The sequence below is a fragment of the Coregonus lavaretus genome (genome assembly GCF_964263955.1).
Source record: "Coregonus lavaretus genome assembly, chromosome: 30".
Lineage (NCBI taxonomy): Eukaryota > Metazoa > Chordata > Actinopteri > Salmoniformes > Salmonidae > Coregonus > Coregonus lavaretus.
In genome coordinates this window covers 25,478,547-25,495,723 of record NC_140017.1, presented here as the reverse complement: position 1 = coordinate 25,495,723, position 17,177 = coordinate 25,478,547, and the positions used below count along the sequence as shown (strand labels likewise).

Here is a 17,177-nt window from a genome sequence, read left to right as displayed (position 1 = left end):
TATACATAACCCCTATTATACAGAGAACACATCCTACTCCATCACACTTTATTGTACATTCAATACTGCCTAAGTGCATAGCATAGCCCCTTCTCAATGAAATAGACCTCATCTAATTGCGCAATAATTGTTGTGTAAGCTGCATTCACAATAATGAATATGCAATCGGTTGAAATGTATACCCCCTATTACACTTATAAATAGCTGATCATTGGTACAGATCTTCAAGTACTGAGTCATACTGTACTCTACTTACCCCCCAGTCTATTTTGCTGGCCTCTAGCTACAAAGTACACACTGCCTAGTGCTAGTCCAGTCATTCAGGCCCTGCAGTCTTCATGTACAGCAACAGTCAAAAGTTTTGACACACCTACTCATTCAAGGGTTTTTCTTTATTTTTGCTATTTTTTACATTGTAGAATAATAGTGAAGACATCAAACTATGAAATAACACATATGGAATCATGTAGTAACCAAAAAAATGTTAAAATATATTTTAGATTATTCAAAGTAGCCACCCTTTGCCTTGATGACAGCTTTGCACACTGTTGGCATTCTCTCAACCAGCTTCATGAGGAATGCTTTTCCAACAGTCTTGAAGGAGTTCCCACATATGCTGACCACTTGTTGGCTGCTTTTCCTTCACTCTGCGGTCCAACTCATCCCAAACAATCTCAATTGGGTTGAGGTCGGGTGATTGTAGAGGGCAGGTCATCTGATGCAGCACTCCATCACTCTCCTTCTTTGTCAAATAGCCCTTACACAGCCTGGAGGTGTGTTTTGGGTTATTGTCCTGTTGAAAAACAAATCATAGTCCCACTCAGCGCAAACCAGATGGGATGGCATATCGCTGCAGAATGCTGTGGTAGCCATGCTGGTTAAGTGTGCCTGGAATTCTAAATAAATCACCAACAGTGTTACCAGCAAAGCACCCACACACCATCACACCTCCTCCTCCATGCTTCACGGTGGGAACCACACGTTCAGCTACTCTGCGTCTCACATAGACAAGGCGGTTGGATCCAAAAATCTCAAATTTAGACTCATCAGACCAAAGGACACATTTCCACCAGTCTAATGTCCATTGCACGTGTTTCTCGGCCCAAGCAAGTCTCTTCTCCTTATTGGTGTCCTTTACTAGAGGTTTATTTGCAGCAATTCAACCATGAAGGCCTGATTCACGCAGTCTCCTCTGAACAGCTGACGTTGAGATGTGTCTGTTAACTCTGGGTCTTCCTTTCCTGTGGCGGTCCTCATGAGAGCCAGTTTCATCATAGTGCTTAATGGTTTTTGCGACTGCACTTGAAGAAACTTTCAAAGTTCTTGAAATTGTCCATATTGACTGACCTTCATTTCTTAAAGTAATGATGCACTGTCGTTTCTCTTTGCTTATTTGAGCTGTTCTTCCCATAATATGGACTATTTTACCAAATAGGGCTATCTTCTGTATACCACCCCTACCTTGTCACAACACAACTGATTGTCTCAAACGCATTAAGAAGGAACGAAATTCCACAAATTAACTTTTAAGAAGGCACACCTGTTAATTGAAATGCATTCCAGGTGACTACCTCATGAACCTGGTTGAGAGAATGCCAAGAGTGTGCAAAGCTGTCATCAAGGCAAAGGGTGGCTACTTTGAAGAATCTCAAATATAAAATATATTCTGATTTGTTTAACACTTTTCTGGTTACTACATGATTCCATATGTGTTATTTCATAGTTTTGATGTCTTCACTTTTATTCTACAATGTAGAAAATAGTCAAAATAAATAAAAACCCTTGAATGAGTAGGTGTGTCCAAACTAATGACTGGTACTGTACTTTATGGTGAATGCTATTGGTAAAATATGCTAAACTTACAGATTGGAGACAGCAGGTGACCTCAATGAAACAGGCCATGGAAGATGGAATGGTGGTTAAACACGAGCAATGTATCTCTTGTTGCATTAATTATTGAGGTGGTTGTTCCTCACTCTGGTAGATTAGCGGTCTGCTGATCAGTGGCTGCCCTGCCTGGGGTCATCTGAGGTCCTGTATGGTTACTGTCTGCCTGTAGACTTGTCCTAACATATAGCCTACAGGGACCCAGTCTGAACCCAGTGAGCAAAATTGGTTGAAAGACATCTTTCCAATGTCTTTTCAACGTCTTTTCAACAAAAAATACGTATTTTCAATGTATTTTCAACATATTGTACTCATAGGGAAGGCACTGGGTCATATAAGGTCTAGTGCTCATTGCTCAATGTAATGTATATAGTGTATATGTGTAACTGGGTCGGTCACAGGAGCAGCTAGTGAGTGAACATGCTGAAGTGAGTTTTACTCATAGCGCCTTGATGTTGAGCCAATCAGTTATAGCTCCTTTCAGTGAATCTGACTTCACCCAATAAACAAGCTCTTTGAAGTGTGTGGCATAGTACTTCCAACTCTTTCAACAATCTTAAGAAAATTAGTTTACTCTTTGGCTTCATAGCTCAATATTTCCCAGAGCCACTGTGTAGGTTGAGCTAAACAGCTCTATAACCATTCATATCTTATTTTTTATACTGGTTTAAAGGAGCAGTCCATGGTTGCTTTGTAGTGTAGTTATGGTGAGACCTGCACAGAAATGTGCTGTTAACACAGACCAATGAGATTAGATGGAGATCTATGGTGAACTAAACCTAAAGACGGAGAACGTTGCAGAGATCTGTATAAACATAATGCAATCCCTTGTTCAATTTGCAGTGGGGTTACTGTGGGATTCTCAGGGTGGGAAAACTTTTGTTAGTCTTTAGAAAAGGAACAGGCTTTGCTTATTTGTGAATGGAGGGATTAGTTTGAACACTTCACCCCAAGGAGGGCCATGATCCAATCTGGTTGCCTAGAGACATGTTTTTGTCTGTTGAGCCACTTCCTCTGTGTTCCCTGCCTTAGTTGGACTATTGACTGGCTGTTAAATGCTCCCATGTCATGTTCTGATCTGATGTCTGATCTGATAAACGGTGGACGTTTAATTAAACTACCAGGCTGATCTTCTCTTCCCTGCTCCTGGCTAGAAATGGCAGGAAAAATATTTTGATTAAATGTCTTGTTTCTTGGCACCTCTTTTTCAGATTGGAACTCTGGAATGAGTTTAGTTATGTGTACACTGTCTAAAGTTTACTGAGAGAAACTAAACTGAAGTTAAATCATCTTTCTCTGTGGAATGTCTGCAAGGCCCCTCCCCTGTGTGACTCAATAGAGGCACAATGCTCAGTCAGCCATCCAGCCTTTGAGGAATACCATTGATTACATGGTGTTTACCACATTGAGGACCTAGGGTCAAGAGGTCAGAAGACCAAATCCCATTCCCTTTGTCTGGTTAAGGGTGAGAAAGCAGGGGGCAGTGGGGGCAGTGGGGGCAGTGGCATGCCTACTGGAGATCGTGTTTTCTCATAGAAAGGCTGCTCTGCACTAAGGAGCAAAGCCTACTGGAAAAGGCTGGTGTGAAAGCAAGTGTTTTTGTGTGAAAGTTAATAGGGTGCTCTGGTGCAGGTAGTCATCAAATTAATGAATGTCTGCATATATACATACTGTATGTGCTGCACCACTGACTCTGTCACTTTTATCTACTGCTTTTATTAAAGGGACTATTTGTATTGGTGCTTCTGTTATTTTCTTTCAATGAAGTTGACTTGTTACTGGCAACTACTGTATTACTTAAGGTGTTGTCACTGTGGATGTGGGACTGTTAAGCGTTTCACATTATTTTCATGGCAGTGGGATGAGAGGGTATTTACTGAGCATCTAGAAGCAGGAAATGACAAGTAGAACAAGAATGAATCCATACCGTGTAATGGTTTAATGCTCAAAATAGGCAGAATGCAGACTTATGGGAATGGTCATTAAATGGCCATTTTAAGAATGAAGGAATGAGAAGAATGGAGGAATGATACTGAGTGAGAACATTTTCTGAGGAAAACATTTAATCACACAGAAGTCCATAAGTAACTTATGGTACTGGATCATTTGAGGTCCCCTCCAGCATGTTGGAGGCTAGGAGTAGAAGAGTAGAGAGCACTCCCCCTGCTGGTTGCATTGAGATTTAATAGCTTGACACATTTTTCTTAGATTATTTTTCATTTAGTACCACCGGTCAAGCATCACAGAATGGATTCTGCAGTTCCTAAAGGTATTTTTACTTTTTAGGATACATGTTTATTTAGCCTAGATTGTTGGTGCATTCCACTCAAGAGGTAGCTCTGCTTCTTTAGAAACAATCAGAAACTAAAGAAAGTAGATAGTCAGCTGGACAGTGAGACATAACAGAGAAGCTTTCCTGTCTAGTCAGGGTTGGGGGCAGTACAGGGATGATATTTTGTCCATCGGTAAAACATTGTGATCCGTGGGTGAGAAAAGCCCTGATCATTAGGCTACTACACAAAGCCTGGAAGTGTATGAGTTGCATGAGGAGCCTATGACTAATGGACCTGGCCATTGAGGGTCTGAACCACATTGTGTTTCTATTGTGAAGATAGATGGCCACTGGAATAAAGCTAGTGGACAGGTGCAGTGCATTCCAGTAGGCTCTCTTTCTGCTGCATTGTATGGAGTGGAGAACATCTCTCATCTTCTCTCTTCTTTGTTAATGAGTATAAATAATGCTAAATTATCCTAGTGCAGTTTAGGGCAAATCACAGCAAGCTTATAGCCTACTTTAATTCCATAAAGTCCTATGATCAATATCTAATAACTAGAGAGAAAATAAAAATAACACTGATGCATGTAGTCTTAGAAATATTCTGAATATTAGTGACACATTTCATCCTATAAATTAGGGCTGATGTAAACTAGGCCTTTCATGTTGTGTATTCCCAGTCGTTTGTGAAGAGTACCACGTGTAATGTGAGGCACTAAGATAATGACTGACTCACTCAGAGTAGGTTATGTGGTGGTTCAATAAATGAAGGGTATCTGGGAATCATCATGACTAAAATAAAAGGCATGTGGATTGCAGGAAAACGGTAAACAATAGAGAGATAATATGATTTATTGCTGAAATTGTTGGAATTATTGACTATAAATATCCTTGTCTGTTAACTTGATTGAACTCCGAACACTGTCTAACAATCTCCTCTCTTAGTATGAGTGTGGTGTATCTCTTTCCCTGCACTAATTCCGATTTAATTGCCAGTTGCCTCAAGGCACTTCAATAACAGTAACAAATGATTTGATTTAGTGGACCTCATCAGACTGCATTTTAAATGCAACTCAGCTACCCCACTTGAATTCCAATGAAACACTGGTATAGCCTCCTGTTTACTAATGATCCACCGCTGGAGATCCGAGTCGTGAGCAATGGAACCTGCTTTGTAAATGATCCCAAACCCGAGCAGACAGAGAAATACCGACATCATAACCTAACATTTACCACCTCTCTGCAGGACTCATACATTATTATCAGTGGAATTGATTACCCGATGAACTGATGATTAAGTCCTACCTCACATTTTGATTTTCATGAGAGGGATAAGCAGAGGGGTCATTGAATAGTGTAAGAACAAGTAAGAACCCTGTATATTGTGAGTGTATTTAATGGTGGTTCTTTACAGATCCTGTGTGAGTAAAACTAGCCTGTGTTTCCCTATCTGTATTCTACTCCACTCTCAGTGCAACAGGAGAGCAACCCCAAAGTGATGCCAGGTCACACACGGGATTAAAAGGATTGTGTTTTTCCCGCAGTCCTGCCTTTAATGGGTTGATATCGCTACTTAACATTCAGCACATAGCTCATAGTGTAGGCATCGTTCAGGGTGGAGCTGCTATCAGCCTCTCTCTGTGAACAGACACAGAGGACTTCAGAGGCTGCTGGAGCAGAGGCTTGATGGGGATTGAGGAGAATAATTCCTCTTTTAACATCCCATAAGGAGAAGGCATTGATTATATGATTGACAGTTCTAGCATCCTGTTTATTGTGTAAAAAAACCCTCTAAAAGACAATGACTTCCAAGTCAACGTCAATCAGAAAGGTGTATAAAGTAAAACTGAATGTATTTCACGCCTGTCAAGGGGGTTAGTTTAGGTAGAAACACTTTGCTCTTAGAAAGAAGCATTCTCCTCAGAACACTCAGAGGAGTCTCAGGCTCAGAGTTGAGTGACCCAGTTTTCCCACAGACTGTATGTTTGGTCCTGAAATAACTGTGTCTCTTTCTCTGTGTGGTCTCCAGGGACAGACATGGCAGTGTTCTGTCTGCTGTGTGCCAAGCGGTTCCAGACCCAGAAGGCTCTGCAGCAGCACATGGAGGTCCATGCAGGGATGCACAGCTACGTCTGCAGCCACTGTGACCACCCCTTCCCCAGCCACACCACCCTCAAACGCCACCTGCGCTCACACACAGGTAAGGACTGAATCTGTGCCCATTGTCGTCTTCATCATCATCACCACCACTGTTTTCATCATCATCATCATCATCATCATCATCATCATCTTCATCTTCATCATCACCACCACTGTTTTCATCAACATCATCATCTTAATATAATAAATAATAATAATAATATGCCATTTAGCAGACGCTTTTATCCAACGCGACTTACAGTCATGCGTGCATAATTTTTTTTGTGTATGGGTGGTCCCGGGGATCAAACACACTACCTTGGCATTACAAGCGCCGTGCTCTACCAGCTGAGCTACAGAGGACCACATCATCATCTTCACTGTTTTCATCATCATCATCATCACTATCACCATCATCATCATCATCACTGTCATATCCGTCAACATCATCGCCTACATTAACACACAATCTAAAGCTGCAATGAGATCAATTCCCATAAACCTCAATCCTTTCATCTTTAAGTACCTTGAACTACTACTTCTGTCTTGGCACTAGACTGAAGTAGTATAAGACCAGAGTTTTTCAATTTCAGGCTACAGTCAGTTTCACTAAATTTATCATGTTTACATTCACTTAACGTTAATTAACTCCGCGATGATTCACTTTCCTGATGACAGCAATGCTTCGTTATGGCCAGTGTTATGTTTGAGGCTATTTTATCCGGTTTATGTTTTTATGTTCTTAGACACAGCCTTCTAGGCCCCTGCCATTCATGCCTGTCAGTTCTACTGCAGTTCTCCCCAAATGACAGCGAAAATCGAAATAAATATCTAAAGAACAGCCAATGTCTGTGTTTTCCTCTGAGAGTTAGTCACTGGTTCCCTAAGGAGAGAGAGAGAGAGAGAGAGAGAGAAGAGAGAGAGAGAGAGAGAGAGAGAGAGAGAGAGAGAGAGAGAGAGAGAGAGAGAGAGAGAGAGAGAGAGAGAGAGAGAGAGAGAGAGAAAGAGAGAGAGAGAAGAGAGAGAGATATTTACTGAAAGGATGCCCCCTTCTTCTGATCCACGTCTAGATTGAACAAAAACATAATTGATGAGTGGAGTTTGGCCATCATGTGTATCTTGTCTATACCACAGTCTTCTTCGTAGTATCATTGTGTAAATGTCATGTGTCTTGTAGCATGGGGGGCTTTGTGAAGCATCAGGCTATAATGAGCAGTGCAGTGTATTGTCCCACTTGGCTGTTGCTGTGGACACTGAGCTAATGAGACACATAGGTCATTGCAGATGACTCAAAGCCACAGCCTCAGAGGGAGATGGATCAGCTATGGAGAGCACCACCTGTCTGGAGGACTTATATTAGCTGTTAGCAGGCAGCCGGAGGGAGTATCCTCACATGTCATAACATTCATATATACAGTATATTATATTAAATTATTATTATCACATGTCATAACATTCATATATACAGTATATTATATTAAATTATTATTATCACATGTCATAACATTATTATATACAGTATATTATATTATTATTATATATATATCTGAACGCACATGATTTTTTTACAGCCTTATATGCAAAAGGTTCTGTTTTTATTGACCTGTACAACTGTACATTTATCATATGCAAGTATTAGTCACTATAAAGTAACCCTTTTGATACCATTTGCTGAAGAGCGGAGGCTTACCTGAACCGTTTGATACTGTTTAGCATTATGACACCTGTAATGATGTGTATCCAACCTTTACCCAGCCTGTGTCTAACCTGTGTCTCCAGGTGACCACCCGTTTGAGTGTGAGTTTTGTGGGAGCTGTTTCCGGGACGATGGCATGTTGAGGGGACACAAACGCATCCACACAGGAGAGAAGCCTTATGAGTGTAACGGCTGTGGCAAAAGGTTCAGCCTCAAGCACCAGCTGGAGACCCACTACCGCGTACACACAGGTTAGAGAGCAGTGTCTGGTCGTAATAACAACATACTCCCACGTCAGATTGTTTTGTGTTCATGACAGCATACACACAGGTCAAACCAATGTGTGTTAGATAGTACATTTTACATTTTAGTCATTTAGCAGATGCTCTTATCCAGAGTGACTTACAGTTAGTGAGTGCATACATTTTTTTTCTCAAAATAGTACCACTGGTTTTAGCATATAGTCAAGAAAGGTTTCACGAGTATGCTGTTGTACTCCTATAGGTGAGAAGCCATTTGAGTGCAAGATCTGTCACCAGCGATCCAGGGACTACTCTGCCATGATCAAGCACCTGCGCACCCACAATGGAGCGTCGCCCTACCAGTGTACCATCTGCCAGGACTTCTGCCCCAGCCTGGCAGCCATGCAGAAACACATGAAGAGCCACAGACCCGAGGATGTGCCCCCGGACTGGAGAATAGAGAAGACCTACCTGTACGTATGCTACGTCTGAGCAGGACTTGGACACTAAGACACACTATCCTATGTGTGGGCAGGTTTTTCATCTTATTCTTTCCTCTAAAGAAAAGTAAGTTGATCAGTTCTGTGGTTTGATTGGTTTTATCACAAATTGTTTCAATGATCTGTCATTACATTAAACATGCATATGTGTTGAAGGTTAAAATACTACTGGTCAGGTTACCACAGCAGTGAAAGAGTGTTGCACTAGAAAGGATATTGAGTTCTATCTGCTGTGACTGTGATTGTGAGACCTAGAACCAAACTTCTCTGGTAGAATTGCAGTACTATTTCCACCCTTACTACGTAGATTGGTTGAGATAAACAAACATTTCCTGGCTTATTATTTCCTGTGACATTTCCTGTTATAGATTTTTTTGGGGTGTTGTTGGTTTTCTGCATGTTTACTTGAATGGTCTCCATAGGCTTGATTTAATTTGTGTCTTATTTTTCCAGTGTGCATATTACACATATGATTTCCCCTACCTGTCAGTTAGTCTGTCTGCTCATGCTGATTGACAAGCATTAAGGTGTAACAGGTTTTGCTATTTATGTCATGCATCGATTTTGTTACCAAATAGGTTATTATTACCCAACCTCAAGGCCGTTTATTTTGATATTAGAATAAGCGCTACCTCTTCTATCTTCAACTTTTGCACAGAGGCAATAGCACATCCTAGAAGAGTTTTTTTCATTGTGTTTTCATCCATCATCCGTGGCTTTACCTTCAAATGTCCTTTTATATTGGTGAAGCGCTTTGAAATGTTCTGCGAATTAATTCATGGAATTGATTCGGACGGTTGCCTATTGGGTGGAAAAAAAGATTTGAAAGCCTTCAAAGTGACTTTTGTGTGAATCATTTTTTTATCTGTAGAATTATAGCAGTCTGTTTAATCACAGAATTCAATTTTTTTCTAAGTGATGAAAATAATGAAAATGTGACTAAAAGTGTTGTCTTTTTTACTAAATATGAAAATTGATTCTGTAAAGTTAAATCACTAAAAGCAGGTTATCGTCAGTTGTGATGTCTGTTGCTGTAATTACAAAATGTAATTGTATCTTATTCCTAGACGAGAGCCAAATGAGGGCTTCTCTGATTTTAAAATGTTGTATTTTTGTATTACAGTGATCTGCAATTTGTTTACATTTGTTTTGATTTAAGAAACATATTTTCTTGTGTGTTTTGTAAGTCTCTGGAGTCTGATTTTAGTAAGAGCCCTCCCTGTGCCTCTTTTGTAAATGGAGAATAGATCTGCTGAATACATGAATACAGTACATGTTTGTTGTATTGACCGTTGTTGTTCCTGGGTGTTTGTTTATTGTCAGGTGAAGAACTGATTTTCACTGCCATGCCATAGTAGACCCTAAACATGTCTAAACATTGTAATTTGAAACAAGATACTTCTAACAACTATGGGATTATGCCCCAGGCACCTCAAGCCTCAAAGCAAAGTTTACGAGTGAGATTTTCTTTTTAAATGTTCTATCATGTCAAAGTAAAATTTGGATTGTAAATTTATCTAATGGGAAGAAATGCACAGAAGACACAGAATACATAGTGGTATTGTTAATAATCTTTATAAAGCTAGACGTTGGGCATATATGGGTCTATCTAACACAATGGCCTTCTAGAACAAACAGCCAACACTCAATGCCATGAAAACAATTAAAAGCACCAACTAATCTTCTATGTACTACTATTCTATTCTAGAATACACATGCACTATAAGGATCTTAGGATTTCCGTGGTGGACCAAAACTAACAGAGCTCTTTCAAAAAAGGTTTTTCTTTGATCGTTCTATGTTTTAACAAAGCAAAAGTCGTTTTATTTGGTGTGTGTACTAGAAGGATGTGATGATCATCATTTAGGTAGATATTATGTAAATGTTTGTCTACCTCAGTACCAGTTCAGTCAGTGCTTGTCCTGGTGTCCAATCAGGGTTGTTCTTCTTGCCATGTGTGTTAAATCATTTTGCATTACAGCTTTGTAACACTGTGTGTACAAGTGTTTTCTCAGTGTGGATTCAGGCACAGCTCTCTTTACGCATCAGTGTTTTGTGGCATGGTGAAAAAAGACTAAAATAGGAAGTATTTTACAATGCAGGTCTGTATTGTGTCATCAGTCAAGTAAAGTGAGTTCTTACTGTCAGTTTTTTTTTTGCATACTATTCACATGCACTACAGGAAAATGTTCAGTGTTTGAAGTTGTTATAAAAGATCAAAATGCAAATTGTATGTAGTTCTGTCCTTGAGCTGTTCTTGTCTATTCATGTTCTGTATTATGTCATTTTTCATGTTTTGTGTGGACCCCAGGAAGAGTAGCTACTGCGATCGCAACAGCTAATGGGGATCCTAATAAAATACCAAAAAAATCCATGAAGGTTGTGTTAATAATAATAATAATAATAATAATAATACATTTTATTTGCGCCTTTCAAAATACCCCAATGACACTTACAGTAAAACATAAAATAGCAAAAATAAACGTGACAATACAAAACAGTTGTGTTTTCCTGTCTCACTGTATGCAGCTGAAGTCATGACAGGCAGTTTGGTGACCCTTAGTGGCACGATGCCAGACTAACAGCTGTGTGGGTTTGTCTAGCTGCTACAGATGAGGGAAGGGAAAAGTCACTGCCTCTCTGCCCTCCCTCCCTCTACTCTACCACACCACTAAGCAGAATGGCACCCATACACTAACTGCACCTAGTCAATAACAAGAGGGAATTCTTCATCACAGGAACAACCTTTGTTTAAATGTACTTGTTTGTATGTTTATTTGTGGGTTTGGGATGTGTTGGTATAGACCATAGCATTGCTGTGTTTCCATTTGTATTGTGTTTTTCGATTCAGTAATTTAGAATGACATTTTTTTTACCTAGAGGGGATATGCTGAAAACAGTTTATCCACCAGCAGAGCATAGTGACAACACACAATGACTTGGACGTAGTAAAGAAGATCCTAGTTTGTTTGCAATGATGGAATAGTCCACTAGTGTATTACAACTGTGCTGACACAGAACTATCCTGTCCTGTTTATGTAGTTGATGAGGATGAGATCCACCAAATGTAATGGAGCCATTTTGAAAAGTTAAAAGGTGGGCTAAATTTAGTTACACATGTGTAACTAAATCTCCTGAAATCCATGGTCATGATCTGTAGACGAGCAGATTGATTAAGAGCTGGTGCTAATGTAATCTCCTCTGTTTAATTAGTGTGAGCATGGTGGGCAGCACATTACACACCATCTGGACTGGAGACTGACAGGAGACTGACTGGAGACTGACAGGAGACCGACTGGAGACTGACTGGAGACTGACTGGAGACTGACTGGAGACTGACTGGAGCAGCAGCCCTGCTCTTATCCACCCTCTCCATCATTAGTCTTTACAACAAGACACAAACAGGGACGTCAACTCTAGCTCTATGCTCTCAGACTGGATACAAGTGTCACCCTAGATACAATGAAAAACTATTATTGTAAACAGGATTTTTTTACCTGCACAGGTGATAAACTTTTTTCTAGTTTGTCTTGTTGACAGTATAAACGGTGGACACTCCTGTCAGGTTGTCTCGGGTTCTTTCTCTCTCTCAGGTGTTGGTGACTGGTCTATGGTCCACAGAAGGTGATTCCAGCCATGCTCTCCACGGTGATCTCCAACAGCTGTTCACTCTATGAGGACTATGGCAACTATGGACCTCCCCCGTACCCCAGGAAGAACATCAGACCCAGAGCTTCACTTCGACACAACCCATATAACCCATGCAGGCCATACCTGAGGAGGGTCAGTATAACGTCTCAATATTCACTGCAAAGATGACTGGTTTATTATTGTATTGTTATCAACATCTTCACTGTTCGATTTCAGATGACACCTTACTGTCTTGATGCCTTGACTGCAGGGGGACACGAGAGTATCTTTAGCCGATCCCAAGAAAATCTCCAGGGCGACCAGTAGGGGTCAGTATGTCACCATGCCTGTTCGCCATCCTCTCCGAGACTGGGGCTAGGCATGGGGCAGCCCCGGCCCAACACCAGACAAAGCCCACTGCCGGTCAGTCAGAGGATCATCCAATCACAGCACAAAGCAAGGCAGACCAGGAGTGCTGGGAGCTGCTCCAGTTATGACACACGCTCCTGGTTTAAGAAAGGCTCTAGTAAACCTGGTAAAGGGAAGAAAACACAGAAAAAGGCCACATCTCCTTATTCCAAGAGTACAGGAGACATAAGACATAAGACACAAGAGTTCCAGTTCTAATGGTCGCCAGCAATATCACTACTTCACCAAGGATGGCATGTGTCGCGGCTCATCCTACAGCTCCAAGAACAAGATGTGTGACCTGATAGGCACCCTGGTGGATCTGAAGTACAGCTGGATGCTGTTTGTCTTCACCCTGTGCTACATTGTCACCTGGACAGCCTTCGCAGAGCTCTACTTCCTGGATGCCTGGCTGCGTGGTGATATGGAACACATACAAGACCCGCAATGGCAGCCATGTTTTGAGAAACTGAACAGTTTCCATTCGGCCCTCTCTGTTTCCATGGACAGCCAAATCATAAATGGCTACGGCTCTAGAGTGGCCTCAGCCAACTGCATGGACGGGCTGGTTCTCATGATGGCACAGTCCATAATTTAATCAGTGTTTTAGACGCTCTGATGCTGGGCTGTATCCTGGCCAAGCTAGCCAAGCCTAAGAGGAGGCTGCCCACTCTGTTGTTCAGTCAGCACTGTGTGGTCTCTGAGAGGGATAACAGGCTGTGCCTGATGTTCAACGTCAGGACACTGAAAGAGACTCACATGCTGGTGGCAGAGATAAGAGCCAAGCTGATCAAATCTCACCATACCAAAGAGGGAGAGTTCATCCTGTTGGAGCAGAGAGAGCTGACTCTGGGGATGGGGCCAGATGGAGACAGGCTGTTCATAGTGGAGCCACAGACCGTGGAGCATGTCATTGATGAACACAATCCTCTCTGGGGCATCAGCGCTGACTCTTTAAAGTGGGAGACCTTTGAAATCGTGGTCATGGTGGACGGAGCCGTCCAAGACGCAGGTTTGTACTGAGAGGTGGGGAAATCTGGAGTTGTAATAAAATATATGTTTGGGCTATTTCAATCAGTACAAAAAGGACACTTCAAATTAATGGTTGTGAATTATTGATATGTTATCATTATCAAAACATTAATATAGTTAAATTGAAAGGGACCTACAGTATCCTTAATGCCTGGATCGGACAGCAGATGTATATAATATAATCTTAGATTCACTTGACTGTAAATATGTATTTATTCTCAGGCACAGCCTTCCATGTGAGGACGTCCTACACTGAAGATGAGATTCTTTGGGGACAGCACTTTAAGTCATACAAGCCACTAGACATTTTAGTCATTTAGCAGATGCTCTTATCCAGAGCGACTTACAGGAGCAATTAGGGTTAAGTGCCTTGCTCAAGGGCACATCGACAGATTTCTCACCTAGTCGGCTCGGGGATTAGAACCAGCAACCTTTCGGTTACTGGCACAACGCTCTTAACCACTAAGCTACCTTCCGCCCCAAGAGGGAGATTGGGTCCAATCACAAGACTTCTGATAAAACCTAAAAGGTCCAGACTGCCACACACAGTGACAGAGAGATGGCAGTGAGACAAAGATATGAGAGATCCCCTGGACACAACACAGACTCTGTCCCCTCCAACATGTCTACAAACAAAGTACAGTGGGGGAAAAAAGTATTTAGTCAGCCACCAATTGTGCAAGTTCTCCCACTTAAAAAGATGAGAGAGGCCTGTAATTTTCATCATAGGTACACGTCAACTATGACAGACAAAATGAGAGAAAAAAAATCCAGAAAATCACATTGTAGGATTTTTAATGAATTTATTTGCAAATTATGGTGGAAAATAAGTATTTGGTCAATAACAAAAGTTTCTCAATACTTTGTTATATACCCTTTGTTGGCAATGACACAGGTCAAACTTTTTCTGTAAGTCTTCACAAGGTTTTCACACACTGTTGCTGGTATTTTGGCCCATTCCTCCATGCAGATCTCCTCTAGAGCAGTGATGTTTTGGGGCTGTCGCTGGGCAACACAGACTTTCAATTCCCTCCAAAGATTTTCAATGGGGTTGAGATCTGGAGACTGGCTAGGCCACTCCAGGACCTTGAAATGCTTCTTACGAAGCCACTCCTTCGTTGCCCGGGCGGTGTGTTTGGGATCATTGTCATGCTGAAAGACCCAGCCACGTTTCATCTTCAATGCCCTTGCTGATGGAAGGAGGTTTTCACTCAAAATCTCACGATACATGGCCCCATTCATTCTTTCCTTTACACGGATCAGTCGTCCTGGTCCCTTTGCAGAAAAACAGCCCCAAAGCATGATGTTTCCACCCCCATGCGTCACAGTAGGTATGGTGTTCTTTGGATGCAACTCAGCATTCTTTGTCCTCCAAACACGACGAGTTGAGTTTTTACCAAAAAGTTCTATTTTGGTTTCATCTGACCATATGACATTCTCCCAATCCTCTTCTGGATCATCCAAATGCACTCTAGCAAACTTCAGACGGGCCTGGACATGTACTGGCTTAAGCAGGGGGACACGTCTTGCACTGCAGGATTTGAGTCCCTGGCGGCGTAGTGTGTTACTGATGGTAGGCTTTGTTACTTTGGTCCCAGCTCTCTGCAGGTCATTCACTAGGTCCCCCCGTGTGGTTCTAGGATTTTTGCTCACCGTTCTTGTGATCATTTTGACCCCACGGGGTGAGATCTTGCGTGGAGCCCCAGATCGAGGGAGATTATCAGTGGTCTTGTATGTCTTCCATTTCCTAATAATTGCTCCCACAGTTGATTTCTTCAAACCAAGCTGCTTACCTATTGCAGATTCAGTCTTCCCAGCCTGGTGCAGGTCTACAATTTTGTTTCTGGTGTCCTTTGACAGCTCTTTGGTCTTGGCCATAGTGGAGTTTGGAGTGTGACTGTTTGAGGTTGTGGACAGGTGTCTTTTATACTGATAACAAGTCCAAACAGGTGCCATTAATACAGGTAACGAGTGGAGGACAGAGGAGCCTCTTAAAGAAGAAGTTACAGGTCTGTGAGAGCCAGAAATCTTGCTTGTTTGTAGGTGACCAAATACTTATTTTCCACCATAATTTGCAAATAAATAAATTAAAAATCCTACAATGTGATTTTCTGGAGAAAAAAATTCTCAATTTGTCTGTCATAGTTGACATGTACCTATGATGAAAATTACAGGCCTCTCTCATCTTTTTAAGTGGGAGAACTTGCACAATTGGTGGCTGACTAAATACTTTTTTTCCCCACTGTACATTACCAGTATTTATCTGATGAAATGTTACTGTGCAAATCAGTCACTAATAACAATGGCACAGGAACTAGGAAACTTAGTAAGAATGAGTTCTTTATATAAATATGGACGTTAGACAAGTCGGCATAGAAGTGTTAATCAAAGTTGATGAAATCAAGACACACTGTACATATCCTCCAGAATGTTTATACAATGTGAACAAATTAATGATAACCAATATCTAAAGCTGCCATTTATATTTCTCATTTATCAAACTTTCTGAATACTTCAAGTTTGTTAGCGTGAGCAGTGAGCACATCATGCCTTGTGCTAGGCAAGCACTTTTGTGATATACAGTTACAATTATGCTGATTGAATGAGTTCTTTGGTATCTCACTGCCCATACATCAAGCTCTCCCAATTAAGATTTCAATGATGTGTGTAATTTAATGATTGTATTGTGGGGTGCCAATTTCATAAATGGAAGACCGAACGGACAGTCGCACATGACAAGACAAATGAATGTCAGTATTACTGTCTCGTCACCAGCAATGGGGACATCTCATTCACATACCATCATAGACTCATTTTTATTTTATTTTTTTACGCGGTAGATCAGCTTTAACATTGCAGATAGATTGTGGCTTCCATCAGTGTAATTGTCTGCATCATTTCCAATCCACCGTATATATTTTTTGTAAATATATACTGTAAACCAATGCGCATTCCTAGTCTGCATGTCAGCACACAGTATTAGTCTGCCACGTCCACCTCAGGTCACAGTGTTCAGACAGGCAGAAAGACAGACAGACAGACTTCTTAGAGTGGGTTTGACTTGTACATCCTTTCATCTGACAGTGGTCAGATGAGCCAAAGAGATGCAGGCCGTTTCCGGGATGCTGTCTGGACAGTCCGGGTGTACGGAATGTTTTCCCTGGCAGTTATCCTCCTCACCTGGCTATCTCCGGGCCTAATCCCATACCACGCCCATGGGAGATACTGCATATCAAAGGTACTTTCTGCTGGCTGGAATTCTAGCTGGCAGATGAATATTTTTTTTTTTAGAAACACCTTGATATTAAATAGGTGATACTGGGTTAATTAAGCTTGGCGGTAACGTAGAAGGGACATACTTTACCTGT

The 17,177-nt window shown here is 41.4% G+C and overlaps 1 protein-coding gene and 1 pseudogene across 3 annotated transcripts in view; both read left to right on the top strand.

Annotated features, from left to right (window-relative positions):
• The window catches only part of LOC311105485 (zinc finger and BTB domain-containing protein 16-A-like), a 40,828-nt gene extending 29,715 nt beyond the window's left edge, over positions 1–11,113 (top strand). For both annotated transcript variants that reach the window (XM_084147653.1, XM_084147652.1), the window contains 3 exons: positions 6,192–6,362; positions 8,081–8,248; positions 8,502–11,113. In XM_084147653.1, coding sequence (XP_084003779.1) covers positions 6,192–6,362; positions 8,081–8,248; positions 8,502–8,731 — 569 coding nt within the window. In that variant the 3' untranslated portion in view covers positions 8,732–11,113. The remainder of the gene's footprint in view (positions 1–6,191; positions 6,363–8,080; positions 8,249–8,501) is intronic.
• Positions 11,114–12,375: 1,262 nt separating this feature from the next.
• Positions 12,376–17,177, top strand: LOC311105491 (G protein-activated inward rectifier potassium channel 3-like; annotated as a pseudogene). The gene is made up of 5 exons (XR_014615853.1): positions 12,376–12,522; positions 12,641–13,789; positions 14,032–14,120; positions 14,294–14,446; positions 16,054–17,177. The product of XR_014615853.1 is annotated as a G protein-activated inward rectifier potassium channel 3-like (transcript).